The sequence below is a fragment of the Myiozetetes cayanensis genome, unplaced genomic scaffold (genome assembly GCF_022539395.1).
Source record: "Myiozetetes cayanensis isolate MyiCay16 unplaced genomic scaffold, myiCay2020 scf15, whole genome shotgun sequence".
Taxonomy (NCBI): Eukaryota; Metazoa; Chordata; class Aves; order Passeriformes; family Tyrannidae; genus Myiozetetes; species Myiozetetes cayanensis.
The window spans coordinates 16,792,111-16,819,786 of NW_026087159.1; the positions used below are offsets into that span (position 1 = coordinate 16,792,111).

Consider the following 27,676-nt stretch of genomic DNA (forward strand, 5'->3'; position numbering starts at 1 on the left):
AAAGCATGAGCAGGACCCCAAGGGCGGGCTGCGGCTCCCGAGCAGTTTGACACCAGCAGAGAGGAGTGGCCTCCAAATTCCCACCACTCAAAGATGCCCCAGTTCAGTGTGGCCTCTCATCCCACACTGCAGACACACATCAGGCCATGGGGCACCAAAATTTGTTCAAGGAGAAATAAAAGAGGAGGAGGGTGTGGGGAAATCAATATTCAGTTGGACACACCAGGCCCATTATTTGTTCTTGATTTATTTATGACCCACACAGCTGCTGTTGGAACTGGCAGGGCCTGGCTCTTGTCCTGCCCAAATTTAACCCCTGGTAGGCTTTGGAGAGCGGGTGATGTACCCCATGTGTCGTGGCACCCACAGCAAGGGGGGAAGGTGCTCACGGAGCTCGAGGTGGTGAACCTGTGAGGTAGGTAATGTGATTACGATCTGAACTGGAGAATTTATTGGAACTCGTTTCAAAGATGTGGGTTTTTCTATTTTTTTCCCCATCTGAATGGGGTGAAATGGCAACAGCACAGTCCTTGTGTGCATCTTCTGGAGAAAGGCACCACCAGTGTCTTCAGGGAAACCAGACTTTCATCAGTGGCTTTTTGGGTGGCTTCAAACCCATGCTGGTCCTCCCAGAGACACCCGAAGTTAAAATTAATCTTGGAAACAGAAATGCTAAGGACACAACCAAAAAACCTCGCCAAGCAGGACAGGTCTTTGCTGAGCTGAGTTGCTGCCAGGAAACCACAGCTGGGCTCAACAGGACACAGGCGGTGCTTCTGTCACCTGCTTTTGTGCTGTCCCTTGCTTGAAGGCACGTCAGGTGAGTATGTCAGAGATCTTCTCCTCTTATGCCCCCACAGAGACTGGGATTGTCAACCCAAACAGCCCTGGGCACGTGCTCCTGTTCTCGCACGGCAGAGGTACCACCTCCATGGTCACACCATGGGGCAAAGTGTCACAGCCATGGCCATGCCAAGGGACAAGGTGCCATATCACACCATGAGGGAAGGTGCCACATCCATGGTCACACCATGGGACAAGGTGTCACACCATGGGGCAAGGTGCCGTATCACACCATGGGGGAAGGTGCCACATCCATGGTCACACCATGGGAGAGTGTGTCACATCCACGGCCATGCCATGGGGCAGTCCAAGAGGGTCCAAGCTGCCAACCTGTCACAACCCTCCTGGGCCTCACCAAAGGCACCATCCTGGAAGGGCTAAAAAACCATCCCAAAGAACTTGAGGAACAAAGGACAGTTGCTCCTGAGTGACAAATAAATAGCAGGTTTGCCGGAAGAAAGCCCTTTGGATCCAAGGTCCATTGGTCCAGTGGCACCGGGAACCTCGTCAGGAGATCAGTCTGTAATTAGACCTGATCGTAAATGAGCTGTTTGGGGTTTTGAATTTCTTTTAAAACCAGAAAGAATCAGGGACAGGCCTGGAAGGGTGTTCACCCACCATCCCTGCCCTGCCAGTTGATCACAGCGTGGGTTTGTTCCTATGTACAGCACGAGGGGAGGCCCCTCAGAGGAGAAAAGAGTTCCAGCTGCTCTTGGAGAAGTGTGGGAAGGAGGCAGCTCCTAGTTCTGGTGCCTCTTCATGTGCAGGGCCAGGTGGTCGGAGCGGGAGAAGCAGCGGCCGCAGGCGAGGCACTTGAAGGGCTTGGCCCCTGTGTGCTTCCGATAGTGCCGGGTGAGCTCATCGGAGCGGGCGAAGCGCCAGTCACAGCCCTCCCAGGTGCACTTGTAGGGCTTCTCACCTGCAGGGACAGCCACAGGTCACGGGCACGGCCTCCCAGAAACCCACCCCGGCCCCTGGGAGACGCTCAACTTCCTTGGGAGGACCACGAGGGCACCCTGGCACTGCCAGGGCTCGCCCGAAATCACTGAGGCATTGGGAGCTGCTCAGCTGCAGCAACCACGTCTTGTCCCTCTTCACCCTACTCCCACTTTGCTTTCCAGGCTTGTTTTCTAGGACTGCTCATATTCCTGGTGGATTTTGGAGCGTTTCTGGCTCAAAAAAAAACTTTGGAGTTTGGTTTTTTGTTTTGTTTTGTTTTGTTTTTTCAAATGGAAAGTCAAGAATTCCTCTGAGGAAGGTGTCGCTGCTCATATAGGTGGGGGCAAAGGGGGTTCCTGTTGAATTTTGGAGCATTTCTGTCTTTAAAAAAAAAGCCTTCTGAGTTTGTTGGGTTTTTTAAATAAAAAGTCAAGAGTTCCTAAGGAAGGTGTTGCTGCTCATACAGGTGGTGGGGAGCAAGACAGGGGTTACAGCACCTACATTTTTTTGAGCCCACCACCCAGGGATGGTGGCTGCCCCATGCCTGGAAGTGATCAAGGACAGGTCTTGGAGCAACCTGGTCTAGTGGAAGGTGTCCCTAAAGTCCGAGCTGACCCTTAAAGACCCCTCCCAACCCACACCACTCCTTGATTCCATAATCTGAGAACGTTGCCCAGTTGCTTCTGGCAACTTGAGGGTTCCTGTCTCACCAAAACAGAGATCAGAAGAGTCTTCCATCCACTGCCAACATTTGCTGGCACCCAAATGGGTGAGGAATTAAAACTTTGCCTTTTCCCCCGGGGAACACTCCGTCTTCCTCTCCCAAATGCCCTTTACAGGTGACATGAGGTGTGGGGGGTGACCTTGGCTGGCCACCAGGTGCCCAGCAAGCTGCTCCACTGCTCAGCAGCAGGGAGAGGGAGAAAATAAGCGAGAAAAAAACCCCTTCATGGGTCAAGATAAATGGAGTTTGATGCTGGAGAACATTTTCTCCAGGCTGAGCCCCCTGCAGCTCCCTCAGAAGTTCTCCTCATGCTCCATTCCCTTCCCTGGACACGCTCCAGCCCCTCAATGTCTCTCTGACTCCAAGTTCACCCGGGAGCAGCTCTGTACACAACACATTGTGTTTTTTCCTCAGGGTGATGTAATGCCTCTGCCCTCCTCCCCTCCCTCCCTCCCTCCCACACCTATTTTCCCCAACTGAAATCCATTCAATCACGCAACTCCCCAGCCAGCCAGGGGCTGGGCTGGAAAAGCCTGTGGCCGCTTCCAACCGCCTGCGTGCCCGGGTTGTGGAGCTGAACCCTGGCTGTAGCCCTCTCCACGCAAGGGTGTGGCACTCTCAAATATTAGTGCTCGCTCTTAACAGCCTGAACAAGCAGGCAGAGTTCAGGGAATGTGCTGACTTTCCCGACCTCAAATATTTACCATTTCCTCGGCCAATTGTGGCGCGCTCCGTCGCAGCACAGCGCACGTACGCCCGCACCCGGCGTGCACAGGCATGTGTGCCCCGCTCTCACAGCTCCCCACGCAGCAGCTCTCCCTCCCCACGGCCCCTGGCCTCACACAGCCAGGGCATCACCAGTGGATGGCATTGGAAGGCACCTCAAAGCTTGTATCGTGTCCCACGGGCAGGGGCACCTTCCGCTACATGAGGCTCCTTCCAAACCAGCCTGGAGCACTTCCAGGGCTGGGAAGGAGCATGGGCACCTTCCAAGCTGGCCTTGAACACTTCCAGAGGTGAAGAAGGGTCAGGGGCACCTTCCACTAGACCAGGCTCATTCCAAACTGGCCTTGAGCACTTCCAGGGATGGGGAAGGGGCAGGGGCACCTTCCACTGGACCACAGTGCTCCAAGCTCATTCCAAGGTGGCCTTGAACACTTCCAGGGGTGGGAAAGCCACATTTGGGCAGGAAAAGTGAAAACACTGGGCCACAGCAAGATCTACAGGGCCTTGCCCGCAGCTGTGAAACCTGGAGGAGACAGGTCACCAGCACCACTTCCTGCTCCTCAAAAAAACCCTGGAGGCTGAACCATGGGGAGAAGGGAGGTGTATTTTTTATAGTTCAGGGAAATACAGGATTTGCAGAGGGTTTACCAGCAGTTGGTCGGGTGTTTCATGGGATCTAGGAGTGCCTCAGCATGCCAAGACAACAGCAGGATTCACCCCGTGCAGCCCAGACATTGTCCCCACCAGGTCACCTGGCTGGGTCAGCCCCACCGAGGCCCTTTGGTTGCAAACAATACCAGGTTGATCTCCAGGATGGAAACCATTGTCCCGGGAGCTGGCTCCATCTCCCAGGACAGCACGGCAGGGCAGGCTCAAACAAAAGGCCCGAGCGGGCATTCCCGGCCCCGGGGGAGGCGGGAGAGCAGCCCCAGGTTAGATATTTAATCTCACAATGGCTCCCAGGAAATGAATGGTGTCTCCAGGAGAGGGACACAGCCCAGCCCACAGCAAAACCACAAGGAAAGATCTCAGAGATCAGATGCTTCTCAGCCCGGGCAGGGAATGGGGAGAAAGGACATGATTAACCCTTCAGGTGATGGAGCTGAAGTGGCCTCAGGCAGGAGTTGGGATGTGTTCTGTCACTGCAGCTCCAGTGAGGTGAAAGCCTCAAAAGCAAATCATGAGGCTAAAAATATTGGATGCAGAAACTCTGAGCCTGCCTGTGTCTGGATCTGGACTGGATTCCCTTCTTTTTACTCGCTCCACACCACCAAAAGTTCTCTTAACTACTCAGATCATCTCCTCCCTCACCTCTATGCCCTTCCCTCTTCAAATAAGTGAAGCGAAAGGAGGCAAACACACATGGATTTCCAGCCCAGTTACTGGGAAACCAGGAAAACCCACCACATTTCATTGGGCTTAAAAACCACCCAAGTTTTCCTCGACACTTCTTTATATTGCCTATCTCAGGTGGGTCATGGAGCTCTGAAGAGAAGGGGAAAAGAGAGATTTCATTTTAAAGCAGAGCCCTGTGACAAAGGCCTGTCACCACCCAGCTTTGGGAGCAGGGACAACATCCTTCCTGTTCCTTTCTGTGCTGTTCTCTAGCCCACTCTTACCCAGATCCTGCCAAAAAAATATTGTACCTCACACACACAAAGAAAAATTCTTTGCTGGAGTGTTCAAGGGGGCTGATAAGGGGAGAAAGGAAGGGAGCCAAGAGCAGGAAGCGATTCCCAGCCACAGGATGGGGTTTGGTCGTTGTTCATAAAAAAAAAAAGTGAACTCTGGGCCAGCTTAATTGCTTTCTGTAAAGATCAGCCCTTCTATAAAAGAGATTTATGAGGGCACTGATGGTTCCTGGACTACCAGGGGATCTGATAAAGTTTCAGGTATAATAAATGCCTTAATGAGGGGACCTGGGCTTGAATGCACAAGTGGTACCGAGGGGAGTGGGCTGTGGTGGGAGCTGCTCTGGGCTGGGCACCCTGTTTGCACCAGTGAGGGCACCCCTGCCCTGGGAAGGAGGGCACCCCTGCCCTGGGAAGGAGGGCACAGCCCTTCTGTGCATGGATTTGGAGCCCTTCTGGAGGTGGGTTGGGAGTGATGCACCACTGGCAGCTGCTGAGGGGACACAAGTGGTCAGTGTAAACAGAGAGACACAAGGGGTCCCTTCCCTTCCCTGGGAGTCACGGAGTGCTGACAAAAAAGAGACAGCCCCTGTCTCTTCAGAGGTCCTGGGCATGCAACACAGGCCTTCACACAATCCTTCTGCAGGAGAAGCAGGATCAGATCTGGGGAGGATCTGGGAGATCTCAAAGGAAGAGTGACCCAGAGCATCCCAGAATCCCAGACTGGGTTGGGTTGGAAGGACCTTATAGCCCATCCAGTACCACCCCCTGCCATGGGCAGGGACACCTTCCATTAGCCTAAGTTGCTCCAAGCCCTGGAGCAACTGGCCTTGAACACTTCCAGGGATCCAGGGGCAACCACAGCTTCTCTGGGCAACCTGTGCCAGGGCCTGCCCACCGTCACAGGGAAGGATTCCTTCCCAATATCCCATCTAACCCTGGCCTCTTTTTGAGGGGTTTGGGAGAATCTCTTCCAAACCATTGACTTGAGAGCCTCCCAGAGTTCTCCTAAATTGCAGACTATCCCGGTAGAAGGCAAGCAAGCACCCACAGCAGTGTGTGTCCTATAAAATCCACTATAAACCAGCACAACCCCTGGAGTTTTTCCAGCATTAGCAGCAACAGACCTGCCTGTGCTCCCTATCCCAACAACCACCAGATGCTCAGTGACATCCTCAGCACCACCAGCAGGACAGGGAAGGAGCACAGGCAGCATTTCCAGGTGCTGTGCTGCTCTTACCTGTGTGAGTCCTCTGATGTGCCTTCAGGTGGGAGCTCTTGGTATAAACTTTGGAGCAACCTGCAAGAACAGGAAAAAACCCCACAATTTCCTCATGAGAAATAGGCCCTTCCTCAAACAATCCCTGATATTTGAGGTGAGGGACAGAGCTGGGTAATGCAAATAAGTCTGGCTGTACTACTTGGGATCAGCAGGAACTAAAGAGCATTTGTTTTCTCAGACAGACAGGCCTTTACATCATCTTTTGACACAATCCTGACACCCTATGCTATTGTGCTGGGAATTAGGGGGAGAAGAATCAGGCACAAACATTCAAACCTCCCATTCCTCCACTAGATCTTCCAGGCAGGGTGAAAACACTCAGTTCACCCCCATCAACTGCTAGCTTTGTGCTGCCCTTTGTCTCTCTGGATTCCAGACATAACTGATATCATTTTGCAAGGCTGGAGGGAAGGTGTATTTTGTAACAGTCCCAGCCCAAGCAGATGTGGTAAAAATGTTCCAGGCAGCAGGAAACACCAGGTACGGTGTTTATACTTGCCTTCCAGGATCCAGAATAAAGCCAGAGGGAAGTGTTTTCAGAAGCTCAGCAATGACAGGTTTAATCAAAGAAAGGGTCTGACCAAAACACTGTGATCTGGGCAGAAGTTTCAACAACAGGTGTGTCAAAATGAGTCCTTAGTTCCTCTTTTCAGTCAGAGAGAGCTCAGGAGAGCCCCTCCTGCTGCCTTTCTGGCCCTCCTGCTTTGTGTTTTGACAAGCAGATTAAAAGATGATTTGAATTTTTATGACCTGCATAATGCTCCCATTTTCCATTCCAGCGTTTCCACCCAGCCTAAAGAAGCCTCTTGCCCCAGATGAGCCCTTGGTCCCATCCTGCTCAGGTGGTGGGAGGCCTCATCCCTCCTGGCCTGGGGGACAAGGGTTGGTTACCCACTTCAGTTCTGCTTCTGGTGCTCTGAAGCCTCACACTTGGGAGAGAAATCATGGAATCACAGACTGGTTTGGGATCTCATCTGGTTCCACCCCCTGTCCTGGGCAGGGACACCTTCCACTAGCCCTGGTTGCTCCAAGCCCTGTCCAACCTGGCCTTGGACACTTCCAGGGATCCAAGGGCAGCCACAGCTTCTCTGGGCAACCTGGGCTAGGGCCTGCCCACCCTCCCAGCCCAGAATTCCTCCCCAACATCCCACCTAAGTGGCAGTTTGAAGCCAATCCCCCTGTCCTATCCCTCCAGGCCTTTGTCCAAATCCCTCCCCAAGACTCTTGGAGCCCCTTTAGGCCCTGGAAGGTGCTGGATGGGGCTTTGCAAACACATCTCCCCCATTCATGCACTTCCAGGTGTGAATTCTCCGTGTCCCTTCCTGCCTTACACAGCCCATGGCAGTGAGAGCTGCTGCCCCTGCCAGAAGTCCTGCCTGGTCTCACCTGCAGCTGAACTTCAGACTGAAGGCTCAGCCAAAGCCCAGCTCTGTCTCTGCACATACACACCCGCAGACACCCGGGGTTTGTTCAGCACAGCTTGCTGAGGGGATTTTTTTGCACCACAGACCAAAATCCTGCTGAAAACAGGTAAGTTTTTCCTCAGTACTTCATCTTACAGGATGAGACTTCCTCAGAGCAGCGAGACAAGAACAAGGAGTCTGTCCCAGAGCAGTGCTCCACTTACACCCTTCAGATGGAAGGTACAAAGCAGCGTGTGCTGGCAACCCCAAGCACATGGGGGCAGCTGCTGGCTCGGAAAATCCCTGATCTGCCTGTTGCCAGAGGGTGGGAAGTGGTAAGATCCTGGAGAAAGGACCTGGATGAGGCAAAGCCTCTGGGCTGCCCTGCTCCAGCTCCTCCCATGCCACAGAAAGAGCACATAAATCTCCCCAGGAGGCAGGTAGGAAATTACTTTCCTCAGTTCAAACTTGGGAAAACTGTTTGCTAATCCACAACTGGTCAGCAGCTGGAGATCAGCCCAGGAAGTGGGAGGTGTGTGTCCCTGCCCTGGGAGTGGGGATTTTCAAGCCCTCAAGCTGCTCTCACTGGGATATCTCACTTGGGATTTGTTTCCCTCCTGTGTGCCATGGAACCCAAAAAAGGTTTGTGTCAGGAGGGACCTTCCACCCCCTGCCATGGGCAGGGACATCTGGTTTCTCCAACCTGGCCTTGAGCACTACCAGGGATGAGGAACGAAGGAAGGAATGAGTGAATGTGAGTTTGCAGCTGCAGATCCAGGGATCTCGGCCAGCTCCACCTGCCCAGGCACCACAGATGTCCATCATTAGATGGACACCTCATGGGGTGGGAAGACACGGGGAACAGCTTCAGCTCTGGTCTGAACAAATTTCATACAATGAGGGTGGGCAGGCCCTGGCACAGGGTGCCCAGAGCAGCTGTGGCTGCCTCTGGATCCCTGGAAGTGTCCAAGGCCAGGTTGGACGGGGCTTGGAGCAACCTGGGCTGGTGGAAGCTGTCCCTGCCCATGGCAGGGGTGGGACTGAGTGATCTTTACGGTCCTTCCAACCCAGCCCATTCCATGATTCCACTGAAATGCCCTTCCATACCACCCTCATGCAGGACATGAAGCCATGGAAAGACGCGACATGGAGACCCTCAACTTCATTGCCTCTTTGGAAGAACTGGGCTACAGAGACCATCAAGGCTGCTTGTGGAAATGACTTCCTGGTTTTCCACCCTCTGAGAGCAGGAAAGGAAGAGCCAGTGAGAAAGGCAGTGTGATTGTACCTGCAGGTGTCATTTCATGGGGAATTATTCAAGACCAGAGCAAAACAGGCAGCTGAGGATCAGCTTTCCAGGAGCATCCCTGTGCTTTGCAGGAGCATCCCTGGCCCTCAGAGCCAGGCTTGCTTTTCCCAGAGCATTAAGAGGAGAGGAGAAGGGAGACAACAGGCACCAGATAGTTCAGGTGGGTGGGATCAACCTCTTCTACTCCCTCCCACTTCCCCAGGGCTCTCCACTGGACTCCACAGCTCCCTCCATCATGCAGAGAAGAGGATTTGAGATGAAAAAAGAGGCCCTAAGCAGCCCCCAGCCACCCTCAGGGTGCCAAGAGACCCCCCCCAAAGCCAAGCCATGCACCCACCTGGGTAGTCACAGTGGTGGATCCTCCTCTTCTCCAGCTCGGGGTTGTTGCGTCGGTTGTACTTGGGGGGCTGCATGACCAGGTGCCCCTGGGAGAGGGTCCCAACGCCACTGGGGACTGGGGGGACCTGGGATGACTGGACCAGCTTCAGTCCAAAAGTGGCTTCGTAGGATGGCGGGGGGGAGATGGTGTTGATGAGCTCAGGCTGGTTCTCTGGGCTGCCTGGCTGCGAGTTGGGGGGCGAGGGGGGCAGGGTCACCCCCGGGGCAGGGTAGAACTGCCCGGAGATGCTGAAGCTGCCCTGTCCCTGGGACACATGTGGGTACTGCTTCAGCGGCCCTGCTGGCTGCACGGGCCTGTGCACACTGGCCATGGTGCTGCCCGTGGCCATGGTGACCCCGCCCAGGCAGTTGACGGCCGTGGTGCTGCAGGAGGACGTCAGGGTGGGGATGTCGGTGCCGCCGCTGCCCAGGGGCAGCTGGTAGAGCTGGGGCGGCTGGGGGGCGGCAGACAAGGGCACCTCCGAGGGCATCTCCTGCTTGATGAAGATGTTGTTGACAGCCACCGACTGGGGCATGCTGAAGACACTGGTGAAGTCGGGCAGGGTCTGCGTGGGGCCGGGGGCTGACGAGCAGGGCTGGGCGAAGGCGGCACCGGGCTCGGTTTTGATCTGCGGGAAGGACGCCAGGGGTTTGGGGGGCCGGTACAGCCCCGTGCGCAGGTGGGTCGTGTCGGGCAGGATCACGTTGATGTTGACGCTGTAGGGGGTGGAGCTGGGCTTCTCCGTGGAGAAGAACTCGTCCACCACCGAGGCGCTCTCCCGACGGTACTTCTTGTCCAGCAGCGTCGGGATGGGGGGCACCTCGCTGGAAAGGTACTTGTCCATCTCAGAGCGTGCCTGGGGGAACAAACACAGACAGGACAACTTGGGAAGAGGAACCTGGGAAGAGGTTCCCTCTGGTTGAGGGGGGCAGTGTCCAACAGGGATTTGAGGCAGCAGGAAATGGAGAGAGTGGCAGGAATGGCCCAGGAGCCACAGGCTGAAATGATTTAGCTCAGTCTCTGACTCAGCCAGACTCCCCAGCAGTGAGTCACTGTCCTCTGCCCCACTTCCCTCTTCCATATCTCCACTGGTAACACAGAGGATGCAGTTAGGGGAGGAACTCAGCCTGATAAAGAGGAGCCAAGCTTTGGGCACAAAGCTTTGGGCACACCAAGGAGAGACTGACTCGAGGAATGGGAGGAAAGCAGGTCTGCTCCAGCCATGCTCTCACACCTTGGGCAGGCTGGATCTGCAGCACACCTTGGACATGCTGGCTCTGGTCTCCTTTAGACTCAGCAGCCTGAGATGGGTTTTATTCTGGGACAATGTCTTTAATTACCTGAGAAATTCTAGGACAGTATCTTTAATTAATTGAGAATAATTTGGGCCTAGAAGTCTGAGTGGTGTTGTTCAGTGCACTCTGAGCCTAAGATGGAAACCTCCAGGCACACTCTTACTGCCTTGGCAGGGTGACTCAGCCCTCGCCTAACCTTTGGCTTAGTCCTGCTTTTATAGAGCTGTTTTTACAAGCCTGTGTCCTCCAAGCTAACAGGACCTCTGGCTCAGACAAGCAGGTTCCTTCCCCTCCTCATTCCTGTCTGCTGGGGCATCCCACTGAATCCAGGCCCAATAACTCAGCAACCTGATGGAGCAATCCTCTAGGAAATTCATCCCCTGGCGTTGGATGACTCAAGCTCTGCTCTTTGTGGTTACAGATATCAGCTCTAATGCTCTTCTGCAAAGCTTCAGCCTTTAATTATGTGGTTATCCATGTGTCAGGCTCCTTGCAAAGCCCTCAGAGACTCATTCATATGTAGAGGAGCTGGCAGAACCACCAGGTTTCCCTGGCAGAGCCCTCAATGCACTCCAGGAGCGTGAGCTGATCTCAGCCCACGCCCTGCCCAGGGTTGTACAGCCCTGAACTATGTCACCAGAGTGCCAAGGGCCAAAGTCAGCCCTGCTGCAACTCCATTGCTCATGTAAAAGCTGGAGGGGGGCCAAGAGACTTTCTTGCCCTTTCCAGCAAAACGAATCACCCTGGATCCAGTTCATTCCAAGGGCCTTTGCACCTCCGGGAGCACAATTGGTGGCGCTTGGCTGAGCTGGCTCCGCCCCACGCGCAGGGATGGGCACAAATGCACCTTCTCTGCACAAATACAGCCTCTTCTGCACAAATACCCCTCCTCTGCACAAATACAGCCTCTTCTCCAGGGACAGGAGCTCAGGGAAGACAGACTAGGAAGGGCTATGCTGCATGTACACTGTGCTGGGAATCCTATGCAATCCACAGACAGGAGCTCAGGGAAGCCAGGCTGGGAAGGGCTACACTGCCCCAGAACAGAGTACACCACACTGGCACTGGGGTGTGGGCCCTATGGAATCATGGAATCCTTATGGTGGGAAAAGACCTCTAGGATCATTGAGTCCAACCATGACACGTCCATCTTCATCTGGCCCTGAAAATTCCCTCATTAAAGGAAGCTCAAACAACCCCCACACGTTCCAGAGAGGGAACCCCTGCTCAGGAGGAATCTAAAGCCACTCATAGAGTCATAGAATGTCCTGAGATACAAGTGATCCATCAGGATCATCAGTCCAACTCTTGGCCCTGCACAGACACCCCAACAATCCCCCCTGTCCCTGAGAGCATTGTCCAAACCCTCCTGGAGCTCTGGCAGCCTTAGGGCTGTGCCCACTGCCCTGGGGAGCCTGTTCAGTGCCAACCACCCTATGGGGGAAGAACCTTTCCCTGAAATCCAACTTGAGCCTGCCCTGACACACCCCCTTTCCATGGGGTCCTGTCCCCAGAGATCAGCCCCTGGCCTCCGTTTTTACCCAAAGGCATCAGTGGGAGGCAGAGAAGGGATTTAATCCTCCCAGAGGGCTCCAGAGCCCTGATTTCCTCCCAGTGTCCAGACTGGGTTCCTGCCCTAGGGAGAACCACTCCAAAGCTTTGGAGCTGAGCCCTGGCTGCTCCTCCCCCCAGACTCGCAGGGTTCCCTGGGCAGTCAGCTCCAGGCAGTCCCAGTGGCTGTGGATGCCACACATACCTGAGCAGTGAAGGGCCCCACTGGCAGGGAAGGTGCTGGATGCCTTTTACTTCCACACTTCTCTTATCTCTGGCATTTCACTTTCTCACCTCCAGTTCCCAAGGGAAGGTCTCCTCCCCACTCCTCCAGTGGGGCAGGTAACCAGGCAGGTGGATAAATGTGGAAAGGTGTGGATCCTAGAGGTCCTTCCCAAACTAACTGGTTCTGTGCAGGGCCCTAATTTCAGATGCCAGAGGTGATCCTGAGCTGGAGCCCCCCTGCCCTCCCCTCTGGTGTCACCCAACCTCCCTTTCTCCCACAGCCTCCTTACCTGCAGAACACAGTCTTCTCCCTGTTTTTCCACTAAAACCCAATTCCTCTTCTTTCCTTCAGGCTCCTGAGGAGGGTGTTGAGGGGCAGCAGGGGGGTGTCACCAGGGGGGAGGACACCAGTCCTTGCTGTGGCTGCAGCCCCCCTGCTGTGTGTGTGTGTGTGTGTGTGTGTGCGTGCAGGACCTGGACAGCAATGGAATTGTCCCATGGAATGGTCCACTATGCCTCAGTTCCCAGGCACCCCAGAGTTCCAGCATCCTTCCAGCAGGGAGAAAGCGGCTCGTCTTGTTTGTGGCCCAGAAACACGAGGCAACCACAGACCCCCTGGCACTGCTCGGCCAGGGGTGGCACCTCAGACCCCAGAGCACTTCCCAAGCAGAGCCCCATCCAAAACCAGGGCAGCTGAGGGAGCTGGGGGGGCTCAGCCTGGAGAAAAGGAGGCTCAGGGGGGACCTTCTGGCTCTGCAACTCCCTGACAGGAGGGGGGAGCCGGGGGGTCGGGCTCTGCTCCCAGGGAACAGGGACAGGAGGAGAGGGAACGGCCTCAGCTGTGCCAGGGGAGGGGCAGGTGGGATATTGGGGAAAAGGGCTGACCAGCCCTGGCACAGCTGCCCAGGGCAGGGGTGGAGTCCCCATCCCTGGGGGGATTTAACAGCCCTGTGGATGTGGCACTTGGGGACACAGGGCAGTGGTGGCCTTGGCACTGCTGGGGAAGGGCTGGACTCAATGGTCTTGGAAAACTTTTCCAAATTAAACAGTTCCATGAATCTGTGAAGTCCTCAGGCCAGGGTGGGCACAGCAGGGGTGTCCCAGTGCAGACAGGTCTGTGTGGGATCCCACTCCAGCCCCCTGAACTCAGGTGCTCTGGCTGTCACTCAGGGCTCCTGCCACAGCCCCTGGGATCCAGTACATGGATTAACTGGAGCCATGAAGGAGACACAAGTGCCTGGGCACTGGCAGAGATGGAGGGAGGTGCCCTGGCCAGCGGTGGGGGCAGAAGGAGGGAGTGGAGGTGCCACCTTGTCCTCCCAGTGGAGCTGGGTGTCCTGCACTGGGGGAGAGGGGGCACATCCAAGCTCCTAGGACTTCAGTGGTCGCTCACCAAGGGGAGCAGGAGGATGCAGGGGAGGAATGAGGGAAGTGACTCACCTCCAGAATGAGTGGTGGCATCCGCTGGTCCATCCTCATGGGGTGCAGCTGTGGGATACAGCACTGCGTTAGTGGGGTGCCCCCCCTGCAGGGCCACCAGACACCCCTGGTATGGAGGGCATTGCCCCCCACAGCCCCCACAGCCCCAGCCTGCCCACCCTGTGCCCAGTGTCTCCTCCCACTCCACACCCCATGGATGCAGCTGATGGTTGCCCACCATGGGTTGATGGATGCCCACCGTGGGTTGGGACTTGCCCAAGGAGGAACGGTGAAGCCTCTTTGGCTTCTCACAGGGAAAGAAAAGCCAGCTGAGAAGAACAGAGCTCTGCAGAGGGGACTTTGAGCAAAGACCTTTCGAGACATCCAGCCCAGGGAAACCAGTCAGTCCTCCCAGTTCCCTGCTGGGCAGGCAGGAACGTTCCTGCTGTGTGCTGGGAACGTGCTGGAAGCCCCTGGAGCAAGCAGCAAGGGCTGAGCCCCAACACTCACTCCCCAAGCCATGCAGGAGGGTTTTTTGGTGCAGATCTGGGGCTGTGATGGGCCCCAACACCCCCCAGGGTGGGCACCCCCCACGAGGTGCTGGGACAGCAGCAATGGGGCAGCTCCATGAACTTAACCAAGCCCCTGCAAGGTGATGTTCTCACATCACACCACTGCCAGGCTCCCACACACAGAGGATTTGAGGGCACCTCACCTTCCCAGGGACCTTCTCTGCCATTTGCCCTCAGCTGGCTGTTCCTGTGCTTCTTTCCAAGGTGGAAAGACTTTCCCAGGATTTACATCTTCTTTAGCATTCCCTGTATACCCACAGGGAAGTTGTGCATAGACAACTTGTTTCCTGCCTCATTTCCCCCCAGACTATTACAGAGGGCTGAGGACTCTTTCCAAATCCCTCATCCAGACCCAGCTCCTTTCCCCAAGATCAGTGCTCCAAACAGGCACAGTCCTCTGCCACCAAGCAGAGGGGAAGTGTTTTGTCCAAATCTCAAACCAGTATTTATCAGCCTTCCATGGGTTCTGCCTGTGTCCCATTCTCCCTCCACATCCTTCTCCTGCTCACTTGCAATGTGTCCATCTTCTCCACAACCCCTTGGTTCCATCCACTCTCCCATTCCTCCTGCTGGTCATGAGACCAGCAAGGCCTCAGAACCAGCACAACCTTCCCTCTGTCCCACAGAAAACCAGCAAAACCAAGTCATTGCACTCATTTTTGAGGTGTTCATGTCCTGGGAGCTGCATCCAAATGGAGGATGTTCCTTGCAAAGCCACAGCAGACCCCAGAGCCCCATGGTGTGGGGAGGAGAGATGCCAGGCTGGGAATGCTGAGAGCTGCCACCCCTGGAGAGCTACTGGGCTCCACATGTCCATGGAAGCACGAGGAGATGCTTAAATGTGACCTCTCCTGGGGTTTGGGCTTGAAAGCTGTGTCCCATAATCCCCATCAGCTGGAAGAACCAGCTTCAGAAGCACCTGTGTCCTTCAGCCAAGCTCTTTCACAGGGAATCCTGAGCCTGCAGCAGCTGGATCCTCCTCCTCACCAGGAGACCACCAAACCCTCTGCTCTGCCAGCTGTCTGCAGTCCAGCCTTGCCTTGGAGAGCAGGGCAGGCACAGAGGAAGGACTGAGGGCAGAGGGAGAGGAAGTCCATGGACACTCTCCAGCCCCTGGACCAGACCCATGGACACAGGGGCTCTGCAGGCCCCTTTCCCATCCCAAGCAGGTCCTGGCTGCATCCCTGCCTGGGGCAGCTCCAGCCTCTGTGATGGGCTCACACGAAACAGGAATGACCTGGAATGATCAGCCAATCTCTTCCTCCCTGTCCTCCAGCTACAGGCAGGGAATTAACATTTCCTTACTTTTTTATGAATGACTGAACTTATCACACCCCCAGGACACTCAGTTCATCAACAGGGCACAACATGCCCACCACGACTCGATGCGGAAAGTCCTCAGGGCCTTCCAGATGAAGAACCACCAGGTCTTTAATGGGATCACCTTCCTACAGTAGGGACACCTTCCACTCCCCCAGGGTGCTCCAATCTGGCCTTGGACACTTCCAGGGCTGGGGCAGCCACAGCTGCTCTGGGCAACCTGTGCCAGGGCCTGCCCACCCTCCCAGGCCAGAATCCCTTCCCAATATCCCATCTATCTCTCTTTCATTTTAAGCCACCCTTGGTGTGGCCAGGAAGGCAAAGCCAACAAGAACAGTCTTTCACACATTCAAAGCACTGAACTCCGGGGGTATTTTCCCCTCAAAAATCACAGTCCCTGTTTTTGACCCCGAAGGAGCATCTCTTCAACTTGCCAGAGATAAGAAAACCGAAATAAAACCAAGAAGGAAACACAAACAAGCACTTTATCCACCCCAGGAAGGCCACTGGACACCAGTTTGTGTGACTGGAGCAGCAGGACCATGCCACACTCAGCACTGGCACATCCAAATCTGGCCAGACACCAACATTCCCAGGAAGGCAGGATAACCTCGGGAGCAGCTCTGGGAGGGCTGTGTGATGTGGAGCCCCGCAGCCCTGCAGGCCAGTCACTCCCTGAAGATGGAATGACACCCCAGATCCCCAGAGTGGATTCTCCAGGGGCTCACAGGTGTGCACACCAACCTTCCCCCTGTGCCAGTTTCCATAAATCCCGCAGGAACTCGGAGTCCTGCAGGCCTTGGAGCCCTGGTGCCCTCGCTCAGGGGCTGGCAAAGCCAGGTGAGGTGTTATCAGGACACGGATCAATACAAGCAGAGTCCAAGACAAACATTTCTTGGGAAGACTGAGATAAAACCGGGTGCTTAAGGCAAAGGTGGGGATTAACCAGGAGCATCGTTAGCACAGCGGGGGCTGCCGAGGGGGACTGTCTGTCCCGTGATTAAACGCTTTCTAATCTGCAGTTGATAAATAACAAACCGTCAGAGAAACATCAGGTGTTGTCAGCACAGCAGAGAACAAGGCGAGAAATCGATGTTTGCTAAACAGGCAACGAGCTTGTTACGCTGCCACGGGAGGGGCTGGGGGGGAGAGAGGGACTTTCATCGGGACTAAGCTTCCAGCCCTGTGCTCGTTCCTGCCTGGCCAAAGCCCCCATCCCGTTTTCCAGAGGGGAGACCCCTTCCCAGCTGGGTTCCCAGCCACTCCCCAGCACTGGTGCTGTGCTGGTCACTGGTGCAGAGAGCTCTGGGGACAGAGGTGCCAACACAATGTCCATGCAGGGCAGCCAACAGCACAGCTTTGTGTCCAGCTCTGGGGAGCAACAGCAGGAGGACCTGGAGCAGCTTTCAGGGCCTAAAGGGGCTCCAGGAGAGCTGGAGAGGAACAGGACACAGGGAGTGGCTTCCCACTGCCAGAGGGAGTGGGATAGATATTGGGGCAGGATGGGATATTGGGCAGGAATTCTCCCCTGTGAGGGTGGGCAGGCCCTGGCACAGGTTGCCCAGAGAAGCTGTGGCTGCCCCAGCCCTGGAAGTGTCCAAGGCCAGGCTGGACAGGGCTTGGAGCAGCCTGGGCTATTGGAAGGTGACCCTGCCCATGGCAGGGGTGGCACTGGATGGGCTTTAAGGTCCTCCCAACCCAACCCATTCCACAGTTCCATGCTGTGGGGGTTCAAGGGATGGGTGGATGGCAGGACACTCCATCCAGAGGCAAAGGGGGCCCCTCCCCAGGCCCAAGCAGAGACATTTGTGGGACAAGGGTTGTACCCGTTGTGCCAGCCCTGGGATCACCCAGCACAGCCTTTCTCATACGTGCACCTGCATGAAACTGCAGCCTCCAAGGGAATCAGCAAACAATGGGCAGGATAATCATCAATCAACCCCCCCTGGCAAGTACCTGGCAGTGCCCCTTTACAGGCTCACATTATAAATAGACCGTATTTATATACAGATTTGGTTCAATATCAGCATTTATTGTCTCCTAGTTAAATATTGACCTGTGTAAATATTTGTTTCTCTGATCATTTGGGTTTGATACCGACCTCGATCGACGTTCTTTTCTGTTTGTTCCTCAAGTCTTCTGGAACTCTCTGTAAAACGGGATTAGCAAAGAAAGCCCCGGGACTCTTCCTTTCAAGGAGCCGTTTGGCTGCTGGAAACAACAAAGCTGAGCCCCACTTGGGACTCCTGGGGGAGGGTGCTGGGCTGGAGAAGGCCCCAGATGGGCTCCTTTGCTCGCTCTAGCTCACAAGGCTTTGGAGCAACTCCAGGATTAGGTGCTGCCCTCAAAGAGTCATAGAATTATTTGGGTTGGAAAAGACCTCTGTGAGGTCATGAAGTCCAGCCACTGGGTCTCCCAGTCCAACCATTTCTCTCCTTCCTGCAGCAATTCCCGGCCAGGCCATGGATAAATGGTCAGACCTGGGGATCCCAAATCATCATCCCAGTGATGGTTTGTTGTAAAGATGCTGTAAAATCCCACCAGGAGCACAGGGAGATGGGGACAACCCAAATCTTTTGGGAGGGAGAGGGGCTGGGGAGCAGAATTCATCCCCTCCGCACAGAGGGGGTCACAGCTGGCCCCCAGGGGTGTTGGGGGTGTCTGTGTTACACACAGTGGGCAAAATTCACCAGTTTTGGCCGCTGGAAAGTGGGGATTCCCATGGAAATCTCTGTGCAAGCTCTCCCTGGAGCCCCTGGAGAAGCCTCCCACAGGTGATCCACCCCACCACCTTCCCACCTACAAGAGCAGCTGCTGGAGGAGGACAAAGATTCCCCCGCTTTCTCCAGGATTTTCCCTCATGGATGGCCCAGGAGCAGAGCCACCCAGCTCCACAGGGCTATTCCAGTGCTGCTTCCTTTGTGTTTGAACTATTCAAGGTGATTATCACCTCTGAGGAACCAGGAATTTGCCTGAGGCCAGGAGTCACCATCCAGGCAGATGTGAGCAGCTGGGAGGCTGTCTGGCCTCTGGCAGCACCATTCCCAGCAGACCTGCTGACTCTGTTTGCTATTCCTTCCCTCCAACAGCTGATAAAGAGTCCCTCAAAGGCAATCACCCCGGGTTGGTTATCAGGGAAATCGTGCCACCACCGCAGTCAGTGATCCCAAAGGCCAAGGAAACCAGGGAAAACACCCTCAGCCAACTCCAAGGTCAAGTGCCTGGAAGAGGAGCAGTTTGGAACAACCAGGTTCGAAGAGAGCAAGGAGAAACCTTTCCAGAAATAAAGTTTTAAGTGGACTGAAAAAGAACTGAACTGAGCCTGGAGCCAGTTTTGGCCCAGCCACAGCTTATCCAGACCCTATGGAGCACCAAGGCCACCAGGCAGGTCTAGGAGAGGGTTTCAGGTTGGCATTAGAGCAGCTCCACAGTGGTTTCCCCTTCTGCAGAATCCAAAGTGCCACCTCAGCACCAAATGGAGCCCGAAGGCAGCAGGAACAGGGACAATGTGTCCCCTCAGCCACCACTCCCTGCAATGAGGGCTGTGCTCAAAGTGTGGGTAGAGAGGCCAAGGTACCTTCACAGCCTTCAGGAGATTCTGATCCTTTGATTTCTGGGCTGCTCCTGCTCAGCAAAGGCCAAATCCATCAAAGCCAGCTGGAGGTTTTCCAACAGGCCAAGTAGGCCCCCAGTGCTGGAGGCTGAGCTGGGTTGACTCCTGGTGTGAGCTGCTACAGCCATTTGGATGGTTTTTTGGGAAAGATGAAATGATTTAATGCTGTTTCCACTCCTGGAAGGTCAGGAAGTTTGGAGCTACTTCAGCCCCAGCCAAAACATGCCAGAACTCAAGTGTTTTGAGTTTACACACATATAAATCAATGCTGAATTTGGACTCCAACCAGGAGCAGGTGCCACCATTTCTCCTTCTGCTTCCAGCACCCACCCCAGCACACCTTCTCCCTGACTCTAGGAAGATGGAAGCACTTGGATGTCATCACCAGGATGACCTGGACAAATTTATCCCCGTGTTTCCAGCTGTTCCCTGGCCACAGGACACTGGGCTTGTCCTTGAACCTTCCAGCTCCCGCTGCTTACACATCCCTGCGAGTCCTGAGCAGAACATGACGTGGGAGAGCCCACAGGGAACTTCCCCAGCTGGGTTATGGTGGGATTCAGCCCACCCCACCCAAGCCACAGTGAAGCTCACACTCATCACCTCATCCGTGATCCCAGGCAGCACATTCCCAGGGCTGGCAGAGGCAGGGTGAGTCACCCACTGCTTGCTGGGGCTTGTGGGGCCCTCCTGGCATTGAGCACATCCCAAATCAGCCAGAGAGCCTGTTCTTCCCAGGGAAATGCAGTAGGCACCCTGTGCCAGGGCAGGTTTCATGTGCAGACAGCAAATCCCCCCATGGCCCTGCACTTCCTCCCCAAACCAGTCGGCAAACCAAACCAAACCAAACCAAACCAAACCAAACCAAACCAAACCAAACCTCGAGGCAGGTGAAGGTGGTGTTGGAACAAGCAGGTCTTTGGGCCAGCCCTTCTGCCAGGTTTGCCCAGCTCAGGGCCAAGGAGACACAGCCAGAACAGAGGTGGAGGGGATGTTGGAGCAGCCCCTTGTGCCACCCTACAGATTTCATGGAATCACGGAAGGCTTTGGGTTGGACCTTCAAGATCGTCCCATTCCAACCCTCTGCCATGAGCAGGGACTTCTGTGCTGCCAGGAGGGCCCTTGTGTTGGCCTGAGAGCAGAAAGATTCCAGACCTAGTCCCTTCAGCTTACAGCCTCTCTCTCCACATTTTCCCTCTATATAAATGAATTCCAATCGCTGTTAATTAAGGGACACTGATTAAGGCAATCAATGGTTCCTGTGGGAAGGCTCCAAGCCCCGAAGAAGCTCCAGACAGAGCCCAGGGTTTGCCAGCCCCTGGGAAACATGAGGGCTGTGACACTCCTCAGGTCCCACAGGGGATGACAAACAGACAAATTAATACTTTTGGGCTCTCCCACGACACAGAAACACCAAATGTTCAAAGCCACTCAGGACAGAACGTTAGGAAACGTTCTGAGCGATCAGTTGGGAAGGGAATTTGAATTTTCCCATTCAAATGAAGAAACTTGGGTCATTTCTACTCTCAAACCTTTTCACTGGGAGAAGGATTTTCATTTGAGTATATGCAGCCACCCCTGGACACCCTCAGTTGTCCTCGAGGAGCAGCACAGCGATGGTGTTGGACGGGCAGCATGAAAACGTTGGGCTGGATGGGCTGGGGAGGATCCACATCCTCTATCCTCTCCAGGACAGGTTCAGATTAATGACATTCGTGTGTGATAACAGCTGGAAAATATTCTTTCCTCCTGCAAGGTGATGAGTACTGTGGCTTTGGCTAAACCTGCGTTTACAGACCAGCTACCCTGGGACTGACTCCTCGTCATTCCCTTCTCCTGCTTGTGCTGGAAATACTGCAAAGAGCAAGGTCAGGAAGTGCATTAATAGTTGCAGATCCTGGTCTTGGTGGAAACTTGAAGGTCCCCCCCATCACATTAAAAAAAAAAAAAAAAACAACAAAAAAACAACAACAAACCACACAAATAAAAAATAATAATTTTCCATGAATTCTCCCAGCATTTCTGAACTTAATGAAATATTCTTTGTTTGAGTTTCAAGCTGAGCTTGAAAGGGGCTGAACCTCTTTGATGTGGTAAACAGCCCATGGGGGTTTTTTTGGAGAGTTTTCATGCAAGCTCAAGTTCTGAGAACATCTGAATGGTAAACAGGAGTTCTCCAATCCCCAAAGCCCGGCCGGACCCTGTGACTCAGGTAATTCTCCAATGGAGCACAAGAAAAGCAAATATTGTAATCAAGGGGCTCAGCTAACGAGACGCTAAGTGCGATTATTTGCAGTGGATGAGTTAGATAAAAGAACTCACTGGAGCAGGGAAGGAGGAGAAAATAGCGCGGGGAAGGTGCCCAAACAGGTTTGAGAGGGGAAAACTCACAGTCGATGATGCAGCGGCCAGAAATGCGTTACCCTAAAGCCCGGTGAGTAAGTTCAGGTACGGTGTTTGCTTCCCACACACCGCTCAGGAAGGGAGATAAAGGGAAATCCGTTGCCCTCGTTATGGAGTCGGAGTCTCCTGCTCATTCCCTCCCTTTCCAGGTTTCCACTTGGTTTTTTAATGTTAAAAAAAAATATAAAATACCAACCCCACAAGACGCTTTTGCAGCGAACCCACAACCTCCGGGCGGGCACGTGGGGAATAGTGAGGAGCACAGGGACGGCACTCCTGTAATCCTCGTCTTTCTCAGCGCTGTCCCTTTCCCTCTCTCCCCACCTCCCGAGCCAAACTTCCCCCAGGCAGAACAATCAGCCTTTGTCCCACCCAGACAAAGCCACGGAGCTCCAGAGCTCAAAGTTCGGAGCTGTTTCATCCTCCTGGGTGCTCCCCCCCCACACACACCTGGGGAACTCCTAGGGCTGGGGGGCTCAGAAACATCAAAGAATAAATCTTGTGAGTGAATTTCCCCGGGTTTGGCTCGGTGGTAACACCGTTTTTATCCAAAGCCTGCTGAGCCACAGCAAGGTCCTGCTGACTCCGGATCTGAGACCACCCCCCTGACACGTGGGTGGGCCAGGGGCTCTCCCTGAGGGTCTTCCTGCAAAACTGGAGGGATAATGGGATCCTTCCTGGGGATCTGGCCGGGTCCCCCGTGGCCCTGCAGGCACAAAGCCTGCAGACTTGAATCCACGGGCTGGGCCTGAAAGCATCAGTATCAGCTGATCCCAAAGCAAAACAGTGGGAAGGGAGGGATCCCTCCAGCCAGAGGCCATGCAGGGCTCACCAGGCTCATCAGGGGATCCCACTCCTCCTTGCCCAGATTTAACTTGCCATCTCTATCCACCCTGGAGCTGCACAGGCTGCCAGCACCCTCAGGAAATGAATTTTGCACAATTCTGTGGATCTGATGGACATTTCTGCCCCCTTCTGCAAAGCCAGGAGGGTCCCAAAGGGCAGAACATCCCAGCCACCTGAGGGGGAATGAGGTGCCACTGCCCACGGAGGCACGTTCTGCATGGAGCAGCTCAGGAAGAGGAAGAAGGGACTGGACACAGAGTCCTGGGCAGGTCACACCAGCCTGCTCCACTTCCGTGCCTGGAAATGTGGAATCCTGAGCTCAGCTCAGCACAGAAGGAGAATGGGCAAGGGCTGAAGGAGCCACCAGCTCTCCCCGGGCTGTGGGTGGTGGCTTGGGTGACACATGGTGGCACAAACCTGCACAGTCCCCTCACACGGTCACCACCTGGCATGGACACCTCTGATTGCAACACCAGGAGCTCAGGAACTGTCCCCAGACATGGGCACTGCCCTGCAGGGGAGTCCCCACGCCTGGGGACACGTCCAGCAGCCACAGCCAGGCCCTTCTCCCAAGAGAGCTGGGCACAAGCAGGACCCTGGGAGAGGACACTATATTGTCAGCCCTCTCCAAGTGCCCAAGGAATGACATTAAACTGCAAAAAGATGCCCAGGCTCAGCTACCTCTTTACTGTGAGGGTGGGGAGGCCCTGGCACAGCTTGCCCAGAGAAGCTGTGGCTGCCCCAGCCCTGGAAGTGTCCAAGGCCAGGCTGGACAGGGCTTGGAGCACCCTGAGCTGGTGGAAGGTGTAATGGGATGAACTTTAGGGTCCCTTCCCACTCAAACCATCCTATGATTCCATGATTCTATTCCCAGCCACAAGCTGTCAGCATCTCATTCCAGCTCCACAGCAGAACTCCAAAGCCACCATGTCCTCTTTTCCTGCAGAACAGCTGCATTTCTCCACTGCCTGCAGCTCTTGGAAATGGATCACTCCTTGACAGCAGTGCTGTGACTTCTACATCTCTCCTCATAAATAAAAGATCTTTATTTTTGAGGGCAGGACTCCTTCCTGGCCCTGACATAAACCACATCTGTGCCAGCAGGACCTATCACTCTGTTCCAACTGGGCTGTGCAAGGTGCTGGACCACCAAGGAGCAGGGAAGCCTATCCCTGGTCCAAGGGAAAACCACTCTCCAGACACCACCCCAGCACAGCCACATTCCTGGCACGGATGGCACACATGGACAGAGCCACCCCAGGGACTCCAACAGCTCCTGAAAGCTGGAGCACTCCTAAAAATGCTCATCCCAGCTTCTCCTGTGACAGCAGGAGGAAGATCCCTGCCAGGGGAAAGCAGAGGAACACAACACATCTTTCCAGCCTGCTGGAAAGGTCTGGGAAATGCCATTCCTGGTGCTGTGGATCTGAAGCATCAGGAAAAGCTCTGGGGGAACAGCAGCACCATCCTGGTAGGTCTGATCTGTTCAAGCACCTCTCACATGGTGGAGATCTTTTGTTGTTCCCCACGAGCCCCCCACCCAGCCCTGGAGCAGGGCAGGAGGGGGAGAGCCAAGCACAGGGTGAGAAACTGCCTGTGGGGCAGGAACTGGGCTGGGGGTCACAAAGGGAGCCCTTGATGCCATTCCTTGTTTGCAGCAGCACAGCCCACCCAAGGAAAATCCCCTTCCACACTCACCAGGATCTTCCAGCAGCCTCTGTCCCCACTGGGTGCTCACAGATCTCAACAAACCCCCCTGGGGGCTCTGGGACAGGTAGGAAGGGGTTAAACCAGGGGACAGGATGGGGGGTTTGCCCATCTCTGTCTTCCCAGCAGCCTCTTTGCCAAGTCCTGCCCTGGAAGCCCAAGTGACCCCCCCAGCACCAGAATTCCTGGCCAAGTGACCCTTCAACACCAGAATTCCCACTGAGGCAGGCACTGCCTTCCCCAGATCCTCCAGGACAGGTGATGGCAGAGTCATCTCACAAGTGCAGGGGGGCCACAGGAGCCACCTCCCATCCTGCACACGTTGGCAGGAGCAGGGAAGTGCCATTTCCTTCCTCCAGAACCAGCGCCAGGATGATGGAAACCCAGCTCCTTCCTCACCTGCCAACCCAACAGCTCTCAGGAGAGGGCAGGGATCTCAGTGGCACCACTGGACACCACAGCACAGAGCCACAGGAGGCCCCAGAGACCCAAACAGGACCTGGCAGTGGGATAGCTCATCCCCCAAACCCAGAGGGACATGGTCACCTGTCTGGGAAGCAGCAGGAGATCCCAGGATGGTTCTCCAGGAGCTGTTGTGGTCCAACAGACTTGGAGAGCCAAGGGCAGCCAGGTGGGACCACAGATGAGCCCTGGTGCCCCCAGTCCCCTCACTCATCCAGGAGACCTGAGAGCAAAGGGATCAGCTCCTCCTCTCCCCTGAAACACTCCACTGGATGTGCCTTGCTTTTGCTTTTATTTATTATTATTTTTTGCATTCCCTCCGGGGAAAAGATTTAAAGGGGAAAATGCCATTTCTGGCCAACCTGACTCAGATCAGTAGGGAAAAGCACTTTTCTCTCTGAATTGTAACTTGGCTGGAAAGACCTAGGAAAGGGAAAAACTGCTTGGAAACCCCACAAAGGATCTATTCCCACCTGCCTCAGATTGAATCCAATTTTTGCCAGCAAACAGCTCCCACCTTCCACTCCTGTTTGAAAAGGGATTTTGGGGGGAGGTGGGTGGGGGAGGGACATGACACACACAGGACCCTGAAACCACAGAGATGGTTTGCTCCTGCCTCTGCCTGAGCTCAGGAGCAGCGGGAGATGCCCCGTGGAGCTCGGACAGGGCACAGCCCTGTCCCAGTGCCCTGATAAACATCGACCCGGAGCAAAGGCATTCCAGCTCTTCCATGCTCCAGCCCCGGCAGCTCCCACCGCGCCACAGCCTCGGGCACCCCTTAAGAGAAAGGGGCCAGGGCACGGAAAGCTCCTCCCGGGACACGAGGGCTCCAGCCCTGGGGCTGCCACCCAGGACACTGCACCCCGGGGGGGCTGCAAAGTCCAGACACTCTTGGGGGCCCGGGAGTGATCCAGGGAATGGGGGTGGGCTGGTGCTCAGCTCCAGCCCTGCAGCTTCCCAGCCACCATCCCAGGGACCCCGGAGGGGACAAGGATGGCCTGTGGCACAGGGGTGACACCCCCAGGATGCACCCTCAGCTGCCACCACCCAGAGCAAAGTGGCAGTGGGGGGCACTGCCCCAGAGCTGGGGGAGGAACCCCCTGCCCTGTGGAGGGCAGCAGGGACAGGGCTGGGGGTTGAAGGTGTTTCCAACCTGCATCCCCACGTCCCCAAGGAGGAAGGCAGGAGGTGGCACAGGGCTGGCAGTGCCAGAGCTACCGCTGCCCACCCACCCCAGGGCTGAAATGTGGCACCAGCCCCAGTCCCGCTGCCTCATCCCCCCACAAAGACAGGGAAAAGCAAACCTCAGCCTCTCCCCAAGCGTTTTGGGGGAGGTCTGGAGGGAGCTGACACCGTTTCCTACCGGGACAGGCCCTGGAGATCACCAGTACCTTTCCCAGGGCCACCACCTGGCCCCTGTTCCAGGGAATCCCCCCAAAGCTGGCACAGAGGGGCAGAGATTTGGCACTCGTGGGATTACGGGAGAGGGGCCAAAGCAGGAGCACCACAGGGGGACGAGGAGGAGGTTGCATGGCCCTCTCCCCCATTTGACCCCCACATCCGTGGCCACCACTGACAGGGATGCTGGATCACCAGAGAGCTCCACAGAAATCCGGACACACGGCCTTAATCCCAACACCTCCCTTGGAGGGACAGAGCCCCAAAGTGCCACTGGGAAAGGGGAAGTGGCTAGAGAACCCCAACCAAACCAGAGCCACCCCCCACAGGGACAGCCTGGGGGTCCCCAAAGGAACAGTGGTGGGTTGAGGGGGGTCCCTGAGGAGCCGGAGCCACCTCCCTGCGGATCAAAATGGCGCTGGGGTTAATCATTACCCTGCGCCCCAAACTCCGGGAAAAGCCTCGGCAGCAGGGTGGGGTCAGGCCTGGCTCGCCCCCCTTCCCACCAGGAAGAGTGCTGGAGGCTCTTGGTGGTGGGATGAAGGGTCTGGCACCCAAAACGCCGCTGAGGAGCTTTGTGCCCTTGCCTGGGTGGGCAGCAGGGCTTGGACGGGGCTTCTGCCACCACCCAGGACTGGGACGGACAGGCAGGAACATCCCAAAGCCACTTATGCGGGTCTCTACCTCCTGCACACGGAGGGAGGCTGCCCAGGGAATTTCAAGGAGCATTCTTTCCTTGCCAAAGTGGTGGAAAAATACATCTAATAAAATAAAATGGAAAACAAGATCCTATATTGCCCCGGACACGCCGCAGACACAGTGATCTCACGACCTACGTCCTTCCCAGAGATCCAACGGTGGCACAGAGCCCCTGGAAACCCCTCACCTGCTGGTTCCAGGGATCAAAAGCCCCACAAACCCCAGGTTCTCCTCCCCAAACAGGGTGTTGTGAAGGAAGGCAGGAGAAAAAAAAAACAAAAAAACACGACCAAAACACAAAACCACAGAAACGAAACCCAACACGCCCAGGAGAAAACCCGGCCGAGGGGGAAGCGGGAGCGGACAAAGCCACGGAGGTGCTTCAGCAAAGAGCAGGAAAATGAGGCAGAATTAACCCCAAATCCAGGCTGGAGTTTTTGGGAGGAGCAGGCAAAACCTGAGGCTTACCTGGGCCAGGTCAGGCGGGTTCTCCAGGGGCCGGGAGGGGGGTTTGATGTCCTCGAAGACGGGGGGGTCCTCGCTGGGCTCCCCCGACATGGTGACGGGTTTGAGCGGCGTGAACACCGCGGGGTCCTCGGCCAGCGGGGTGCACAGCACCAGCCCGCTGCTCATTCCTCACACACCCTGGGGGCAGAGCAGGCTGATGGCCAAATAATATTTCAAATAAAAAAAAAGGGGGGGAAAAAGGGGGAAAAAAAAAAAAAAAAAAAAAAAAACAAGGAAGGGGAGGGGAAAGGGGAAAAAAAAGCTGGAGGTAGAGGCGAGCCGGAGCGAGTTGTAACCGTGGGAGGTGGCGGGTCAGGGAAGGCTCTACCTGGGCTGGGGAGGAGGAACAGGAGGAACACCAACGCCAACCTGGAAGCAGCGGAGCCAATCAGGCTCCTGGTGATGGCCCTGCCGGAGGCTCTG

At 55.4% G+C, this 27,676-nt stretch overlaps 1 protein-coding gene across 2 annotated transcripts; it reads right to left on the reverse strand.

Annotated features, from left to right (window-relative positions):
• Positions 1-27,379, reverse strand: LOC126637405 (Krueppel-like factor 5). Of its 2 annotated transcripts, XM_050310644.1 has the most exons (5): positions 27,215-27,379; positions 13,748-13,795; positions 9,195-10,092; positions 6,104-6,163; positions 1-1,762 (listed from the first exon to the last, which is right to left on the reverse strand). In XM_050310644.1, the coding sequence occupies exons 1-5, from the start codon at positions 27,377-27,379 to the stop codon at positions 1,584-1,586; spliced, it is 1,350 nt and encodes a 449-aa protein (XP_050166601.1). In that variant the 3' UTR covers positions 1-1,583. The 2 variants fall into 2 exon arrangements, with proteins under 2 accessions (XP_050166601.1, XP_050166600.1); XM_050310643.1 differs by lacking the exons at positions 13,748-13,795; positions 27,215-27,379 and having other exon boundaries at positions 9,195-11,142.
• Positions 27,380-27,676: the final 297 nt, after the last annotated feature.

Coding starts and splice junctions, on each gene's coding strand:
- LOC126637405 (XM_050310643.1), bottom strand. CDS start 10,317: ATGGAAGAGGGAAGTGGGGCAGAGGACAGTGACTCACTGCTGGGGAGT. Junction 6,164..9,194: donor CCACCACTGTGACTACCCAG/GTGGGTGCATGG, acceptor CTGTTCTTGCAG/GTTGCTCCAAAGTTTATACC. Junction 1,763..6,103: donor ACATCAGAGGACTCACACAG/GTAAGAGCAGCA, acceptor CTGTCCCTGCAG/GTGAGAAGCCCTACAAGTGC.